Below are 15855 nucleotides of genomic sequence, written 5' to 3' on the forward strand. Positions count from 1 at the left end.
TGGTCATGACCTAGTTTGGTTATATTGTTGTGTGGTGTGAATTTACTCTGTGTGATGTGCTTTTACTTTGTGTAATCATGTTTTATTATGAAAATTTGAGACTTGGTTTGAGTTCAAGTCCTATATTTTTGAGACCAACTCCCCCTAAAATGGATTGTGGAGAGCTCAATTCTCATTTGGGTCTCAAATTTAGTATGGAACCCCATAGTTGGAGTTGCTCTTGATAGCCTCATTTGTAATTGGTCACACATTTAAATCTTAAGAGAAAAATATTTACTGAACAATTATTTTTTTAGCTTAGATATATCCTAAACTAATTTCACCCAATTAAGTGAAAAAAAATAAATTATAACAACATTTCTCAAATTTGTAAACATTTTCTTCCCATATTATGGAATTTGTCACGGATGATTCGAGTGGTCTTACGAGTATTTGAGCCAACTCGCTAAGCCGTTTCTGTGTTTTGGTGTTATATTGCAAGCGGATGAATGCCAGTGTCTCTCACTATCTACACCAACTAAAGCTCTGCGCAGGAAGCCAGACATCTTCCACAGCCAAAAAACTCCACGCTCAAATCATCAAAGCAGCTCTACATCTCTGTCCGCCCTTACCCAACACCCTCTTAGGCGTCTACGGCAAATGCGGTCTCGTCGGAGACGCACTCCACCTGTTCGACGAAATGCCTCACAGAGACCACGTCTCATGGGCTTCACTTCTCACCGCACACAACCAAGCCAGCCTCCCCCACCGGACTCTCTCCATGTTCCGCTTTATGTATGAGTCGGACTCTTTGCTGCCGGACCATTTTGTGTTTGCTAGTGTTGTCAAGGCTTGCTCTAGCTTGGGAGCTATTAGGCAAGGCAAGCAAGTTCATGCACGCTTTATGTTATCGCAGTTTTGTGAGGATGATGTTGTTAAGTCTTCTCTGGTTGATATGTATGCGAAATGTGGATTGCCTGATAATGCTCGTGCGGTTTTTGATTCGATTTCGAAGAGGAGTGTGGTTTCTTGGACTGCTTTGATTTCTGGGTATGCTAGGAGTGGAAGGAAATTGGATGCTTTGGAAATGTTTGAGAAGCTACCGGTTAAGAGTTTGTTTTCGTGGACTGCTTTGATATCTGGATTGGTGCAAAGTGGAAATGGTGTTGATGCACTGTACTTGTTTATTGAAATGAGAAGAGAAGGGGTTGATATAGTGGATCCATTGGTTCTTTCGAGCACTGTTGGAGCTTGTGCTAATTTAGCAGTCTTGGAGCTTGGAAAGCAGGTTCATGGCCTGGTTATTGGTCTTGGGTATGGGTCGTGCTTGTTTATTAGTAATACACTGGTGGATATGTATGCAAAATGTAGTGACATTTTAGCTGCGAAATATATTTTCGGTGGAATGCAGCAAAAAGATGTAGTTTCTTGGACTTCCATAATTGTTGGGGTGGCTCAGCATGGGCGAGCTGAGGAAGCATTGACTTTATATGATGGCATGGTTGGAGCTGGAATTAAGCCTAATGAAGTTACATTTGTTGGACTGATTTATGCTTGTAGTCATGTTGGTTTCGTTAGCAAAGGACGTGCCATTTTCAGATCTATGATTGAAGATTATGGAATTCGTCCCTGTCTGCAGCACTATACATGTTTCTTGGATCTTCTTAGTCGCTCTGGGCATCTTAGTGAAGCTTGGAATGTTATTAATTCAATGCCGTTTGAGCCTGATGAACCCACTTGGGCAGCTTTACTAAGTGCTTGCAAGCAGCATGGAGATACCCAAATGGGTATCAGGGTTGCTGATCATCTTTTAAGCTTAAACCCAGAAGATCCTTCAAGTTATATACTGTTATCTAATGTCTACGCTGGTGCTGGTATGTGGGAAAATGTAGCAAAAGTGAGAAAGTTGATGACAGCGAGAGAAGTTAAGAAGAATCCAGGTTACAGTTCCATCGACATTGGAAAGGAAAGCCAAGTGTTTTATGCTGGAGAGACATCTCATCCTTTGAAGGATGAGATATTCGATTTGCTTAAAGAGTTGGATGCAGAGATGAGGAAAAGAGGCTATGTTCCCGACAGTAGCTTTGTTTTACATGACATGGAGCAGCAAGAGAAAGAAAAGCTGCTGTTTTGGCATAGTGAAAGGCTGGCATTGGCTTATGGGCTTCTGAAGGCTGTTCCAGGGACACCTATCCGGATAGTGAAAAATCTTCGTGTTTGCGGAGATTGTCACACGGTATTGAAATTCATAAGCAGTATTGTGAAGAGGGACATCATTGTTAGAGATGCCACTAGATACCACCATTTTAGTAAGGGAGAATGTTCATGCAATGACTTTTGGTAACACAATATCTGTGGATTGGAACTCTTTTGAAGCTCCCTACTCCAGACATTGGATCTGCTTTTGGGTTTTGCTCAGGTTCTTTATAGACTTTGAGTTAGGTTTCTGTTCATTTGAGTTTTATCTCTAATTTTGTCTGACATTGCTTTTAGGCTTGCTAATTTTGTGTTCTATCTACTTTCTTTAGGTTCATATAACTAACAGATTTGAACACTAGTTCCTATTGATTATGGCCATTAAGCCCAGCTAATACTCTTTTGCTTGACCAATTGTGTCGTCTCTTTCAATGCTATGGTGTGCACAAGAGTTCTTCCAATATGAGAGGAATATAATGTCTCTCATGGCGCAATTTCCCCATCCAAATTCAAGGTCAATTTCCCACCTTACTTGCAGTACCACCTTGTGACCAAATTCAATTTGTGTTTTTAAACACCGAGTAAAGTTGCCCCTTGTTCACTTGTTGTTGCTGACCATATAGCACATTGATTCCTATTTGCATTATTGCATCAATGAATATAGCTTCTCATTGATTATAGCTGTAGTTATTGTTATTCTGGACTTCTAGTTTGAAAAACAAGAAAGTTTGAAAATGGTACTAATTCTATCTAAGAAGCACTAGTGGAAATGCATCTTTATCCTAATTTGGTATATCCCATTAAAGAAGAGAACTTTAGCAATTTCAACTATCCGCAACTGAAGATCCCCAAAATCATGGGAGGTTATTCAGGATTGGATTCTCTTGATCTTCCTTCTGAATTCATTGTATCTTCGTCTAAGGACCTTATGTTTTGGTACATTGTCTATCCTTATCATATACTTTCGTCTTTCGTCCTGCATTTGCTTGAAAGCAAAAACTGATGATTTATAACCAGATTTTGGAATGTTGTTTAGTCTACCTAGTCCCTGTAACAGAAGCTGGTAATGAATAAAATGGTTTATGCGTTTAGCTACGTTGATTTCCAACTGTATGTCATTAGAAGCTGAAGGCAGAAGCTGGTGCTACTGTATGAGGGGAAAAGTTTACTGGTCATCTAGACCTGGCGTTGCAAGACGGTATCAGTTTAATCTAATGTGCTTCTGTTAACTAAATTGGAGTCAGCTTGATCTTGTTATCGCATAGGTGTCAAATATATATTTTCATCTCAAATCTAGCATATTTTCATGGACTTCTTTGTGAGTCACATTGTGATTTACCTGCAAGGAACTCATGTATACAGACTTGTATGAAATAATGTGTATAAGCATTGCATGAAACTGTTGGACTGTAAATTGCTGCATTTTTATTCTATTTCATGGTTATTTTTTCTGCAAATCTCAGGACACAGCTGGAAGACAATATGAAGGCCCAGACTGTGATACCCATCTATCTGCAGTAACTGTGAGACTGAATCTGGTGATAGCAGCAGATCATGACAGTCGTGCCCAAACTAATGCATCTTTATGGACAAGGCAAGAAACTGAAGAGCATACCTCACCGGTCACCAGTTTCATGTGTAAGCTGAATAGATACATTGCTCTCTCCCGTATGCTTGTGTCTGAGGCTTAACTAGTCAATGCAACCGTTATTTACTTTCACTATATAGTTAACTATTAATGTCAATATGATTTTTCACTTCACTGGCTTTTTTTTGTTTTTGGTTCTTTCTCTTCTCTTACTGTAATTGGAATACAAGAATAGTAGATGGTGAAGGCGACTTGAAACGCCTACAAGAATAGTAGCTGGATCATGTCATAATTTTCTCCCTCCTTGATGTAGCAACTAGCAATCATATGTATCCCACTCCTTTTTCTTTTTGTTAAACAAAAGGAAAATAGGTAGACAATCACTTAAAAGTTGGAAAACCCATAAAGAGATCTGTCATATCATGGACTATTGGGATCCAAAATTCCAAACTTATCTAAACTCCATAAACTGATACTAAATGGCACTCATTTCCTCTATGCCTATCCCAAGCTTTATACTCCAATCATATCTTCCTGGAAGACCCCGTCTCCTTCAAACAATTCGGTCAAGATTCCAAAATGACAATCACTAAAAACCGAAAATCTTCATTGAGAAATCTCTGTGGAGTGTAAACCAAAACCCGAGCATCTTCTTCTCACCCAATGCCCGGCAATTTCATTGAAACTAATAATAGTCTTCATTGTTTGAAATAATAGTCACCGTTAATGTAAATAATCCAGCACATATTTCTTAGTTTTAAATTCAGATGGTTCTAAATTCATATTTGTCCCATAAATTTTTGTATGCTCCTAACGTTCTAAGAAATATCTTATTAACCGATGCCTAATAAAAAAATACATTTCATGTTATCCAGCTATTTATATGTGCTTTAAATTCTTTCTCTCTCAAAAACCAAAAATCAGAGTCCCAATCTTTTTTTTTTTTGGGGAGAATAATCGTAGTCCTAATCAAAGTCACCATCTTGTGACCTCAGTGAATGCGTTATCTGCTTTCCTTTTCCTAGGTAACACAAATCCGATCGCTCACTAATCAGCTGCACAACCCATTTATCTGTTGACACGTGGCTGATCATTGACCGCGCGATCAGACTTTAAGATGAGTACTTATTTTCCAAACGTGGATAGCGAAACTCCGAATACATCCCCCTGGACACAATACTATATACTGATAAAAGACAAAAAAATGGACCCGATACAAAACAAAAACGATTTGCAGGAATCTGCCACGTCAATCGTGTCATATATCTGCATGAGTCATGTGAGCGAGAGAGAAAGAGAAGCCAGAGAAAGAGGGAGAGAGAGACGCCAGAGAGAGAGAGAGAGAGAGATGGCTACGGATGTGAGTGCGGTGCAGCACGGTGGAGTAGTAGAAGGGAAGAGGCAGGGCAATGGCGACGCGGCATCATGCTGCAAGACTGGGCCGGGTTACGCCACTCCACTCCAGGCCATGTCTGGTCCCAGAGAGCAAATCCTCTATGTCACTGCTGTTTACTCTGGTGGCTACTCAATTGATTTTGCTTCTTCTTCAATGTCTCTTTGATTTTCTACTTGTTTGGATGATTTGATTTTTCCTGGCATAAACCCAGATTAAAAGGGGGCAGAAATTATTGGCTATAGATTTGAACCTTTTTGGGTATTTGATGCCACTTTTACAAATGGTTTAAGAAGAGAAGAGGTGTCCTCGATCTTCTACACAGCTTTAATTTGGTCTACCCAAGAAAACCCATGTGTTTTTTTTTTTTTTTTGATGGAAATTGTGATTCTTTCTTTTTGTGCTTTGCTAAGTTGTATTTATTATTCGAAACATGAATGTTGATCCTTTGAAACATGAGTGTTGCAGGAACCGGGATTCAGAAGCCTGATTACCTGGCCACAGTGGACGTGGATCCAAATTCTCCAACTTATTCAAAAGTTATCCACAGGCTGCCTGTGCCGAATTTAGGCGATGAACTGCATCACTCTGGGTGGAACTCGTGCAGTTCTTGCCATGGAGATCCATCTGCGCAGCGCCGTTTCCTTGTCCTTCCTGCATTGGTGTAAGACACTGAATTTTATGCTACCCTCAGAATTGATAAGGTTATTTGTTCTGAATTGAATTGATTGAAGCCATTAGTTAGGCAGCTAATCTGAATTGGTTTAGGGAAAAAGAAGAAGAAAAATAGAAAAATAAGAATCCACACGCTCGAACTTATCCAGCTTGAGTTTCCTTGGTTCTTGTAAATTTTAGTATTTCAGAATCAATCTCATATTCTCTGATTCTGAGAATTTCGAGAATAAAGGATAAATCAATGGATGTCAATAGTGTGAAACCTTGGCAAAAAGGGAGGACAGTAGCAGTGGAAGCTGCTAAGTTCAACATATTGTCTTCTGCTAGCTTTGATCGTTTGTCATCTCACAGTACAGAGAAGATTTTGACTCTATTTGTGGAGCATGTTGAAAATTGTCAAGTAATGAAATCCGTGCTCCTATATAGATTGTCAGTCTGTTGTCCAAGAACGGAAAGACACCAATTCTGTGATCTGTTGGATCATTTAGTAATAGTGTTGACATCCTCATTGTTACAGATGTTCTCCCCTCAGTTTGTGTCTTCTACAAGATCTGCATATGGTTTTAAATTGTAAATTAAGCATTGTGAAGCCTACTGGAAAGAAGTTATGCCAAGTGAAGTCAACAATATTCTTTTTCAACCATGAGCTTATGCATTGGGTTTAGGAAAAAACTACTGTTCATTCAATAGAAGGATTCCACTGTATGATATATATCTTATCAAGTGTTTCTTATCTTTCAGATCTAGTCGCATATATGTGATCGACACAAAAACAGATCCAAAAGCTCCCTCTCTGCATAAAGTTGTTGACCCTGAAGACATCGTGCAGAAGACTGGCTTGGCATACCCTCACACATCTCACTGCCTTGCATCTGGTGATTTGTTGGTTTCTTGCCTAGGGGATAAAGATGGAAATGCTGCAGGAAATGGATTTCTTCTCCTTGACTCAGAGTTTAACGTCAAGGGAAGGTAATGCCCTCTGTTCCTTTGCATAATTATGATTTGAGACACAAAAAACTCAATATGTATATGCCTATGTAATACAAAGAAACTAAAACCAACATGTTACTTGAGATATGATCATTCCTAGAGAGTCTATCTGCAATGTTTGTAATCATCTGGTAGTCATTTGGATTTGAGATGCATACAGAAATCAATGTGTCCATGTGGTTTGCAAATATCTTTTACAATAAACTAGCACCAACATGTGAGATATATGATTACTCATTGTTCACTTACATGGTAGACTGTAGATCAAAGACATCTAAAACAAGTTTGATTACATCTAAGCATCTAACTTCTAGCTATCCTATCATTTATCAGGTGGGAGAAACCAGGGCACAGTCCGCTTTTTGGCTATGATTTCTGGTACCAACCGCGGCACAAGACAATGATAAGCACATCATGGGGTGCCCCTGCTGCTTTCACCAAAGGTTTCAACCTTCAGCATGTCTTTGATGGTCTCTATGGGAGGCATCTTCATGTCTACAGCTGGCCTGAGGGTGAATTGAAACAAACTTTGGATCTTGGCAATACAGGGCTCTTACCCTTAGAGGTGAGTAGTGTAAAGCTGATCAGAGTCATTAATTCTTACAATATGTGTTATTTTTCTAGTGGGTGATTATTAGGCTTTGGAGTTTCGATCTATCATTCAAGTTTATAAATCATTCTCACCGTTTCCAGATAAGGTTCCTCCATGATCCTTCTAAGGACACTGGGTTTGTTGGGTGTGCCTTGTCAAGTAACGTGGTGCGATTCTTCAAGACAGAGGATGGTTCATGGAGCCACGAGGTATGCAGTCTTGATGCAATTGGGCATGCATTTAATGCAACACTTCTGTCTTCATCTTCGTCTTATTTTGCTGTCACTAAAATAATAGCAAATGATACAAACTATCTAATAAATCCTAATTGGGACTTTTCCAGGTTGTAATATCAGTAGAACCACTGAAGGTGCAGAACTGGATTCTTCCAGAGATGCCTGGGCTCATAACTGATTTTTTGATCTCACTTGATGATCGTTTTCTATACTTTGTCAACTGGCTTCATGGAGATGTAAGACAATATAACATTGAGGACCCTAAAAATCCTAAACTGACCGGCCAAGTATGGGTTGGGGGACTTATCCAAAAGGGAAGCCCAGTTGTCGTTGAGGGTGAAGATGGTACAACAAAGCAGTTTGATGTTCCGGAGATCCAGGTATGTATGATCTTCGTACTATAACTTTCTGTATCAATTATGTTCCAGGATTCAGCAGTTTGTTGAGCTGAATTTTATTAAGTGTGGCAATAAGTGATAGGATCTTAATTTTAAATTCACCATTTAAATCACCAGAAGTATTAGCCTCACTAGTAACTTGCATGTTAGAGTTCTTTTAGACGCAGTCCCATATTAAAAATTTGGTGAACAAATGATTAGATGGCAATGCTGGTTCAATTTCTCACCATATATATTGCATGCTATTGTGTTCCTTGGTTGTCAATCCACCATTATTCTATTGGAAAACATTCTGATTGATGATGATTTTGTATTTCCATATTCAGGGGAGAAAATTGAGAGGTGGACCACAAATGATCCAGTTGAGTTTAGATGGGAAGCGGCTTTATGTCACCAACTCGCTTTTCAGTACATGGGATCGCCAGTTCTACCCTGACCTTCTGGAGAAAGGATCCCACATGTTACAGCTTGATGTTGATACTGAGAAAGGTGGTCTTGCATTAAACACAAAGTTTTTCGTCGACTTTGGAGCCGAACCTGATGGTCCTTCTCTTGCCCATGAAATGAGATACCCTGGTGGTGACTGCACGTCTGATATATGGATTTGAGTCTCCCCATAGTTTCTCTTCAACTACCCAACATCTGGTAGTGAAAATAATGGAGCATAATTTCCAGTTCTTGTATGAGAAATAATAATAAATAATCCATTATGACAGCATGTATGGTATTACCGTGTTTACTGACTTGAGCAATGTCTGGATGTATAATCAATAATTAAAGACACTAGCAAAAACGTTTAGAATTCCTGATGCTGAAAATATGTACTTTCACAGGTCAGCAAAGATCTTTGCTCCAAGTTCATTTTATTTTGCATTGAATTTACCTCCTGTTCAAGTTTCGGCAACGTGCTGCACTTGATTTTCAAACAGATCTTCCGCGAACAAATGTCCCATAGTATGATTGCAGCGGCACATCTAAACCATCTAGTATTCGCCTCAAGAGTTTTTCCTCAACCATCTGACATTGCTAGGAATTCCATAGATCACAAGCACTGTTCATTAACAAGGTTTTTATGGAAACTCTTTCGTATATCTAGCTCCAGTTGAGAATGTCATCATTTTATTACTATGAGAAGAAAGACAAATGTAGCCTAGTAAGATGTTGTAGGATTTGGAAGTTTTCTTGCATCAAAAAACTCAGAAAGATACAGAGCACAATTGAGGTTTTCTAGTGAAATTCCTGAGTAGAATGAAGTATCTTCAAACATATTTAGCAGCTAGCATAAGTAATGAATCCAATTAACTGAAATGAAAATGCATCCAGTTTAAAGCATAAAGAAATATTCCGATCAGCTACTTGAAATAAAAATTCATACAAGAAAGCAGGTTTTAGGAAACAAAGGGGACAACCTAAAAATTGAAAAACAGAAGTCCAGAAATCACATCTAACCCTAGTTTCCAATTCTGTCAAATTCATACATGAGAAAGCTGTTGGAGTTGAGAGGCAGAGAAAGAGCACCATCAGTCTGAAGTCTAGCATTGTGAAAGGAATTTCACCACCAAGCACTCACCCACTACTCAAAATCACATCTCCATATAATATACTTGATGTACACAATCTGGAATATGCATGTGCTAGGCGTCTGTAACAACACAAACAGCCATTAATAATGTCGTTTGGAAAACATAAAAATATCCACTGGTGTAACTAGTATTAGGTTTACAACAAGATAGTAAGCACAGACAATATTTACACTGGATCAACCATCAAGTTCACCCTACAACTTCAAATTTCTTAGTTAACCATAAACGCAAACAAAAACAATTATGAATGGAATAGAACATCCAGAAATAACCAGGTTTCAAGTGGAGACAATATCATTGCTAAGCATTTAATTTATGATGCCCCTTTTTGAATGATCTTAGAACAATATGAACAATGCAGAGAAACAAAATAGAACGGTAATAACCTTATCCAAATCACAGATGAGTCTGTTTCAACCATGCCTAAGAATATTAAACAGCGCTTTTTCTTGAAGCTTGGTGGAATGTGCTATGTATTGTAAACATAACTTGTGCAGTTGTGCACAAGAAAAGCATGCTATGAGTAAGAAAAGACTTCAAAAATTTGAAATTGAACATAGGATGAAAGGCCAGCTGCTTTACCAGCTATTACATATAGTATCTTGGAGCTTTAACCCCTGATATCCGCAAGCGAAATAAAGCTTGGAATATGGACATATCCACTATAAAGCTTTTTTGGTATCCCATCAACCTCAACCATGGAAAAGCCTTTTTTTCCAGGACTATGAGTTTCCAATTGAGCGTCACGTAACAACAAGACCTGCCCCTCTGTAAATTTCAGTAGCTGAGGAATATATCGATCGAAAGACTCATTCAGAATTTCAAACTCCTTATTCCAAGACCCCTTAACACCATGATCCTTCATCACCCAAACACTGACTTTTTGGCCCCTAGTAACTATAAGGCAGAGCGAAGCTCTCAAAGCTGCAAGTCTCGAATCACTACTGTCAAGAAGAATAGTATCCTCAGATGTCAATGGGAGTGGTGGAAACTGTTGGAAAAGCTCCCTTTCTACATCAAATCCCCATACCAAATTATTGGCTCTCCCAACCCAATGAAGAAAGCCATTAAAAGGAAATCCATATTCTGTATTCCCAAAATAGACTGAATACTTCCCAATGTTTCTCCAAACCGAAGAGCCAACCGTCAAAACCACCACCTCCTCTTCATTATATTCGTCTTGGAAGTCTCCATTTTCTTCTTCACTTTTAAACACAAATACTTTGTAGACATTGCTGGCTGGACTAAACCCAAACCCCAAGTTAGTGTCTATATTAAGACCATCATACTTGGGCAAGGCCAAACGCTCTCTGGTGATGGGATTGGATAAGTAAAGACGATGATCATCGATAAGCGCGGAATCATATAGGAAGAGGAAACCATTGAAAGAACCGATTATGTCAAGGCACTCCCTGCTATAACTACACAGCTCCAACACATCTCCGTTTGGTCTGGAGGCCTCGTCCAGGCCGACCAAGTAGTAGTCCCTAGATGGGGTAGACGACACAACAACAAGGCTGGTGGGTGTTCTGCAACATAGGGTTTTGGTGAAACTGGGGTCTGAGAACAAGCGGAGCCAAGACTTGCACACGAACCGGCATCGGTTCATGGTTGTGATTGGGATTCTGGACAAGATCTCGAATATGATGTAGTCTGGCACTTGCAGAATGTAGGGTTCCTCGGCATGCTGGTCATTTTGTTGTTGGGGTTCCTCGGCATTCGGCTCTTCGTTAACTTCTGGTTTTAGGGGTCCGTTAGTCTTGGATGGTGATGGTGAGTGACAGCGGCGGAGTTTGCATCTCTTCATTGGTGGCTAGAACCGAGAAAGGAGAAGAGGAAGTAGTGTGATTGTTCCCTCGACGGAAATAAAAAGCTAACGAGAGGAGCTTGACCGAAATAAAATATAAAATAAAAACCTAGTGTGATTGTTCCCTCAACGGGAATAAAAAGCTAACGAGAGGAGCTTGACCGAAATAAAAAATAAAAGGGTCATTGACCAAAAACACCAAAATTGACAAAAAGTATCTCACTTGCCTCAGCAACAAATTTTTATTCTCAAGTACCATTTTTAATACCAAATGACAGTTTTGCCCTCAGCTAAATTAAATAATTATATCGATCTCTCTTTCTCTCCCCCCCCCTCCCCTCCCCTCCCCTCTCTCTCTCCCCAACGAGGCCGGCATCTCTCCTCGAGGAGGTCCGACGCTGGTGACCCGTGGACGGAGGTTTGTGGTCAAGAACGAGGATAGCGATGGGGATTGGGCGGAGTTGGAGTCAACGACCACCGGCGACATCACCCCTCACATCTATTGGGGGAAAATAGATGTCTATTGGGGGTAATAGAGGTTTTCAAAAAAATCTGATGGGTGGCGGCTGGTGATCGAAATCCTGCGGCTAGTGACCGGATTCCGGCGAAAATTGACGGGATTCAGGCGACGGGTGACCAGATTTCGGCGACCGGTGACGGGGCTCCAGCAAAGTCCCCTATGGTTTCTCTCTCTTCCATTCTCTCGCTCTCTCTCTAAGTAACAAATGTGAGGGTAAAATGGTATTTAAAAAAAAAAAACAAAAAAAAAAATCTTAATAGGGTATTAGGGAAGACCTCCTTAGAGTGTTTTGAGTAAGAGGGAATTAAAAAAACTTGGAGGGGTAAGTGGGAAAAAAATCTCTAAAAATGGTGTAAATAGACAAAAACCCAAAATAAAAACTTATCGGGTGCGGTTATTGTGACGAAGTACGAAACAGTCCTTGAAATTTTAGTCATTCTGTTGTAGAAGGTTTCAAATTTCAATTTCGGTACTTCAAATATAAGGGAATTTCAGTTAAAATAAAAGAAATCACATTAATTGCATTTATAAAATAATATTTTTGAATGAAACTTTTACATAGACTAAACTAACATATAATAAACTTATTTACAATGTAGCATCTCTAAAATTATACATTTATAATAGAATTATGATATTCAATATGGACGAGTAATTAACCATCACGCCTTTTTCACTAATTAGAAAACTACAACCGCGCAGGTGTTTTTTTTTTTTTGGGGGTTGGGGGGGGAAGGGAGGGGAAAACCAAAACCCTATGAATGAAAATGAACAAGTACAACAAAAGTAATATAAAGTATTAATAATAAGAGCTGCTACAATATGGTTTGACCGATATGGTTGAACTGCTTCTATTTAGTATCATACAATACTGCTCCCAAGTTCATGAATTTTGGAAATGATTTTGGTAGCAGATAAAAGCAAAAGGGTTTGTTGTTGTATTCAACTTGATTAGAAAAAAAAAAAAATCAAAATTTCATATTTTCTCTATGAAAATATGAGTAAAAAACTTCATTGTCGGTGGCATACAAATTCCACAGAAATTTTAGAGCAATTTGGGTATAAATTTTTAAATATATTTTGTGTGTGTAGATATTTTAGAAATTAAGAATTTCGCAGAAATGTATGGAAAATTTCGGGAAACTCCTGATGGAAATGATATAACATATAAATTTCGTTTCAATACTTCCAAATTAAGGAAATTTTAGCAGTTTCGAATAAATTTGAAACCTTACAACGAAACAAAATCAGAGAAAGAATAGCTAATGTGGTATTTCATTGAGGGCACGTTTACTTACTTGGAATGATTACGGAGTAAAAACACCCCTATGTTTACTAACATATAAAAGAATCGGAATGATTCCAAGTAAAAGAATTTCTGTATTTACTAACACATAAAGGAATCAGAATTGGTGTAGGTCCCACCTATTTATCAGGAATCGATTCCTGAATACTCAGGAATTCGATTACGAAGGGGGGAGATGAGTTTAGAAATCATTTCTCCGGAATTAATACCGATTCCTTTCTTCTCTCATTCCACTTGTCTCCGATTCATGATCATTTTCCATTCCAAGTAAGTAAACGTGCCATGAGTGAATAGAAGCCTCTACATATAGAGGAATAAGAGGATTACATGATACATTATGGTAAGGAATCCTAATACCATTCTAAATCTAATACCATAATCTAGAAGGATTTACTCTCCTTATTCTAATCTAGATATGATTACTCCTATGTTGACTAGGCACAACAAACAAGGTTTCCTTGAACACTCCTCCTTATGTTGTCAACACTAGGTGGTGCTTCTCTTGTTGCTTCGTTAAAAACCTTGTCAAGTAATAAAAACCCAGTAGAACAAAAATAACCTTGGTCGAAGGAAAAAGGGTGACACACCCTTCACATTTGGAGATTCCCATGTAGATGTCAGAGTCCCTTTGATCTCTGTGTCTCCCCCTGATTCCTACAATCATGGGATCTCAGATAATTTAAGTAAACTAATGCTCTTTACATGCTTCTCAAATGTGGATTTAGGCAAAGACTTGGTAAATAAATAAATCTGCCACGTTATCCTCAAATCTAACTTAACTTGATTCACTTTGATCTTGAGGAGTGTCTGTTGTTGCTGATTATAAAAGAACTCAGAAGAAATATGCTTAGTGTTGTCGCCCTTAATGAAACCTTACTTCATTTGTTCAATGCAAACAATATTATCCCCATAAATGCATGTAAGTTCATCTGTGGCAGACCTTAAACCACATGTACTTCGAATATGCGTAACTATGGACCTTAACCAAGTAAGAAATTTTGTAAAATATATATAAAAAAAATTAAATCACAACCTCAGCCCACTACCTTTGTCATCTTCCTTTGCAGCAATCTATCTTTTCTAACCTCTTACACTGATCCAATTTTTGTAAGTTCTCTTGATAATTTGATGGGATCGCAGTTTTCTTCTTCTTATTCTTTTTTCCTTTTTTTATTTTTAGTTTTATTTTTGTTATAGCTCCTTAATTGAGGTGATCGTTACTGCAATTCTTCTTATTATATAATCTATAGATCATCATAATTGTACTTCTGCCTATTATACTAGAAAGCCATACGGTAGAGGTTTGGGTGCTTTAAGAAGAATGGGGAGGAAATCATATGAGAAGAATGGAGGTCTGGGGTGGATTTTTGGAAATTTTTTAAATTATTTATTTAATTATCCTTTTAATTTTTAGGCTAAATTTCTTTTTTAGTTTTTCTAATGTTTGAGGGCAAAATTGGAACTCTATGAGTCAAAATAAAAATATAGGGTGAACTGAGCATTTGATAGGGTGAAATAGCCGCCTCCAAATCGTTTTGGGTAAAAACTCCAAATGGTACCTAAACTATTTTTCAGTACCTACGAATTTTTTTCACCCCAAATGGTACCTGAGGTATTGTGTTGTTACCAAATATAGTACCTGCTGTTAACTTTTCAATTAAAGTTGCTTACGAAGCATGTATTTTTTGGATTAAAACTCCAAATTGTACCTAAACTATTGCAAAATGTAATTTTTGGTACCTATAAATTCTTTTTTACTCCAAATGGTATCTCACGTATTGCACATACACCACATGGGTTCTTCCAGTAACTGAGTTCTTCATAAACCTCGGAAGCCCAAAAATGAAGATTAATTTAACAAAATCAAACACAAAAATTTATATGTATAAAATACCTTTTTAGCTGAAATAATATTATTTTAGCTAAAACTTTACATTTGACCATAATATTCTCCCTATTTTTAACGGCAAAACATTAGTTCATATAAGGGTGTGTTCTAAAAATTCAGGTACCGAAATTTTGCATTAGGCCATACTTGAGGTCCATTTGAAGATTTTTACCTTCTAAAAAATATTAGAGGACACGTGATATAGAAAATCTAACCACTCACTCGGAGCATTCATGAATGTTGCAATGTCATAGGAGACATAAAGGTTTCTAAATGAAATTACTGACATGTACAAGCCATTTACTTCTATTTAAACAACCAGAACCATTCTCATGGCTACCTACATAACAAAAAAAAGACTTTATTTCCATCTTTGCAGATGCAGCCGGATGCATAGAGACACTGAGTAATACGCCTGAAAAGTTGAAATGATCGAAGGAAATGTTAACGTTATCTGTCAGAGGAAACAGATGGAAATATGACGCATGACAACTTACAGAGGAATATTTGGCTCTAGTTGCTCTGGATGATAAAGCAGCCTGGCGATCAAGAACCAGCACAACCACTACTCCCTTCACCAGCATGCTTCTCAAGTTTCCTATTGTTTCCTACTCTGTAAACATGTGTGCATGATAAAAATTTATTAGATGACATGGTCAGTTGACCAGTAATGCGTAGCCTGCTACTTCTCAAAAATTCAGTGC

General features: G+C 38.2%; 3 protein-coding genes across 7 annotated transcripts; 2 read left to right on the forward strand and 1 right to left on the reverse strand.

Moving 5' to 3' along the window:
* The first annotated feature begins 356 nt into the window (after positions 1–356).
* LOC112196465 (pentatricopeptide repeat-containing protein At4g14050, mitochondrial) lies at positions 357–3937 on the forward strand. 5 transcript variants are annotated; one of them, XM_040519361.1, is made up of 3 exons: positions 357–2416; positions 2508–2689; positions 3639–3937. In XM_040519361.1, exon 1 carries the CDS (start codon positions 485–487, stop codon positions 2321–2323), a length of 1839 nt encoding a protein of 612 aa, XP_040375295.1. In that variant the 5' UTR covers positions 357–484; the 3' UTR covers positions 2324–2416; positions 2508–2689; positions 3639–3937. The 5 variants fall into 5 exon arrangements, with proteins under 5 accessions (XP_040375295.1, XP_024192582.1, XP_040375294.1 ...); XM_024336814.2 differs by having other exon boundaries at positions 357–2398; XM_040519360.1 differs by having other exon boundaries at positions 357–3373.
* Positions 3938–5029: 1092 nt separating this feature from the next.
* Positions 5030–8851, forward strand: LOC112197426 (selenium-binding protein 2). The gene is made up of 7 exons (XM_024338090.2): positions 5030–5280; positions 5625–5820; positions 6573–6800; positions 7155–7386; positions 7515–7622; positions 7757–8029; positions 8374–8851. The coding sequence occupies exons 1-7, from the start codon at positions 5034–5036 to the stop codon at positions 8653–8655; spliced, it is 1566 nt and encodes a 521-aa protein (XP_024193858.2). The 5' UTR covers positions 5030–5033; the 3' UTR covers positions 8656–8851.
* Positions 8852–9384: 533 nt separating this feature from the next.
* Positions 9385–11437, reverse strand: LOC112199225 (F-box protein At3g07870). The gene is made up of 2 exons (XM_024340271.2): positions 10213–11437; positions 9385–9689 (listed from the first exon to the last, which is right to left on the reverse strand). The coding sequence occupies exon 1, from the start codon at positions 11435–11437 to the stop codon at positions 10241–10243; it is 1197 nt and encodes a 398-aa protein (XP_024196039.1). The 3' UTR covers positions 9385–9689; positions 10213–10240.
* Between the last annotated feature and the right edge of the window lie 4418 nt (positions 11438–15855).

The sequence above is a fragment of the Rosa chinensis genome, chromosome 4, assembly GCF_002994745.2.
Source record: "Rosa chinensis cultivar Old Blush chromosome 4, RchiOBHm-V2, whole genome shotgun sequence".
In the NCBI taxonomy this organism is placed as follows: domain Eukaryota; kingdom Viridiplantae; phylum Streptophyta; class Magnoliopsida; order Rosales; family Rosaceae; genus Rosa; species Rosa chinensis.

Bases quoted from the DNA above. Each gene is read 5' to 3' on its own strand.
- LOC112197426 (XM_024338090.2), top strand. From the start codon at position 5,034: ATGAGTCATGTGAGCGAGAGAGAAAGAGAAGCCAGAGAAAGAGGGAGA. The intron at 5,821-6,572 runs GTAAGACACTGA...CTTATCTTTCAG, and splicing joins CTTGTCCTTCCTGCATTGGT to ATCTAGTCGCATATATGTGA. The intron at 8,030-8,373 runs GTATGTATGATC...TTCCATATTCAG, and splicing joins TTGATGTTCCGGAGATCCAG to GGGAGAAAATTGAGAGGTGG.
- LOC112196465 (XM_040519360.1), top strand. From the start codon at position 485: ATGAATGCCAGTGTCTCTCACTATCTACACCAACTAAAGCTCTGCGCA.
- LOC112199225 (XM_024340271.2), bottom strand. From the start codon at position 11,437: ATGAAGAGATGCAAACTCCGCCGCTGTCACTCACCATCACCATCCAAG.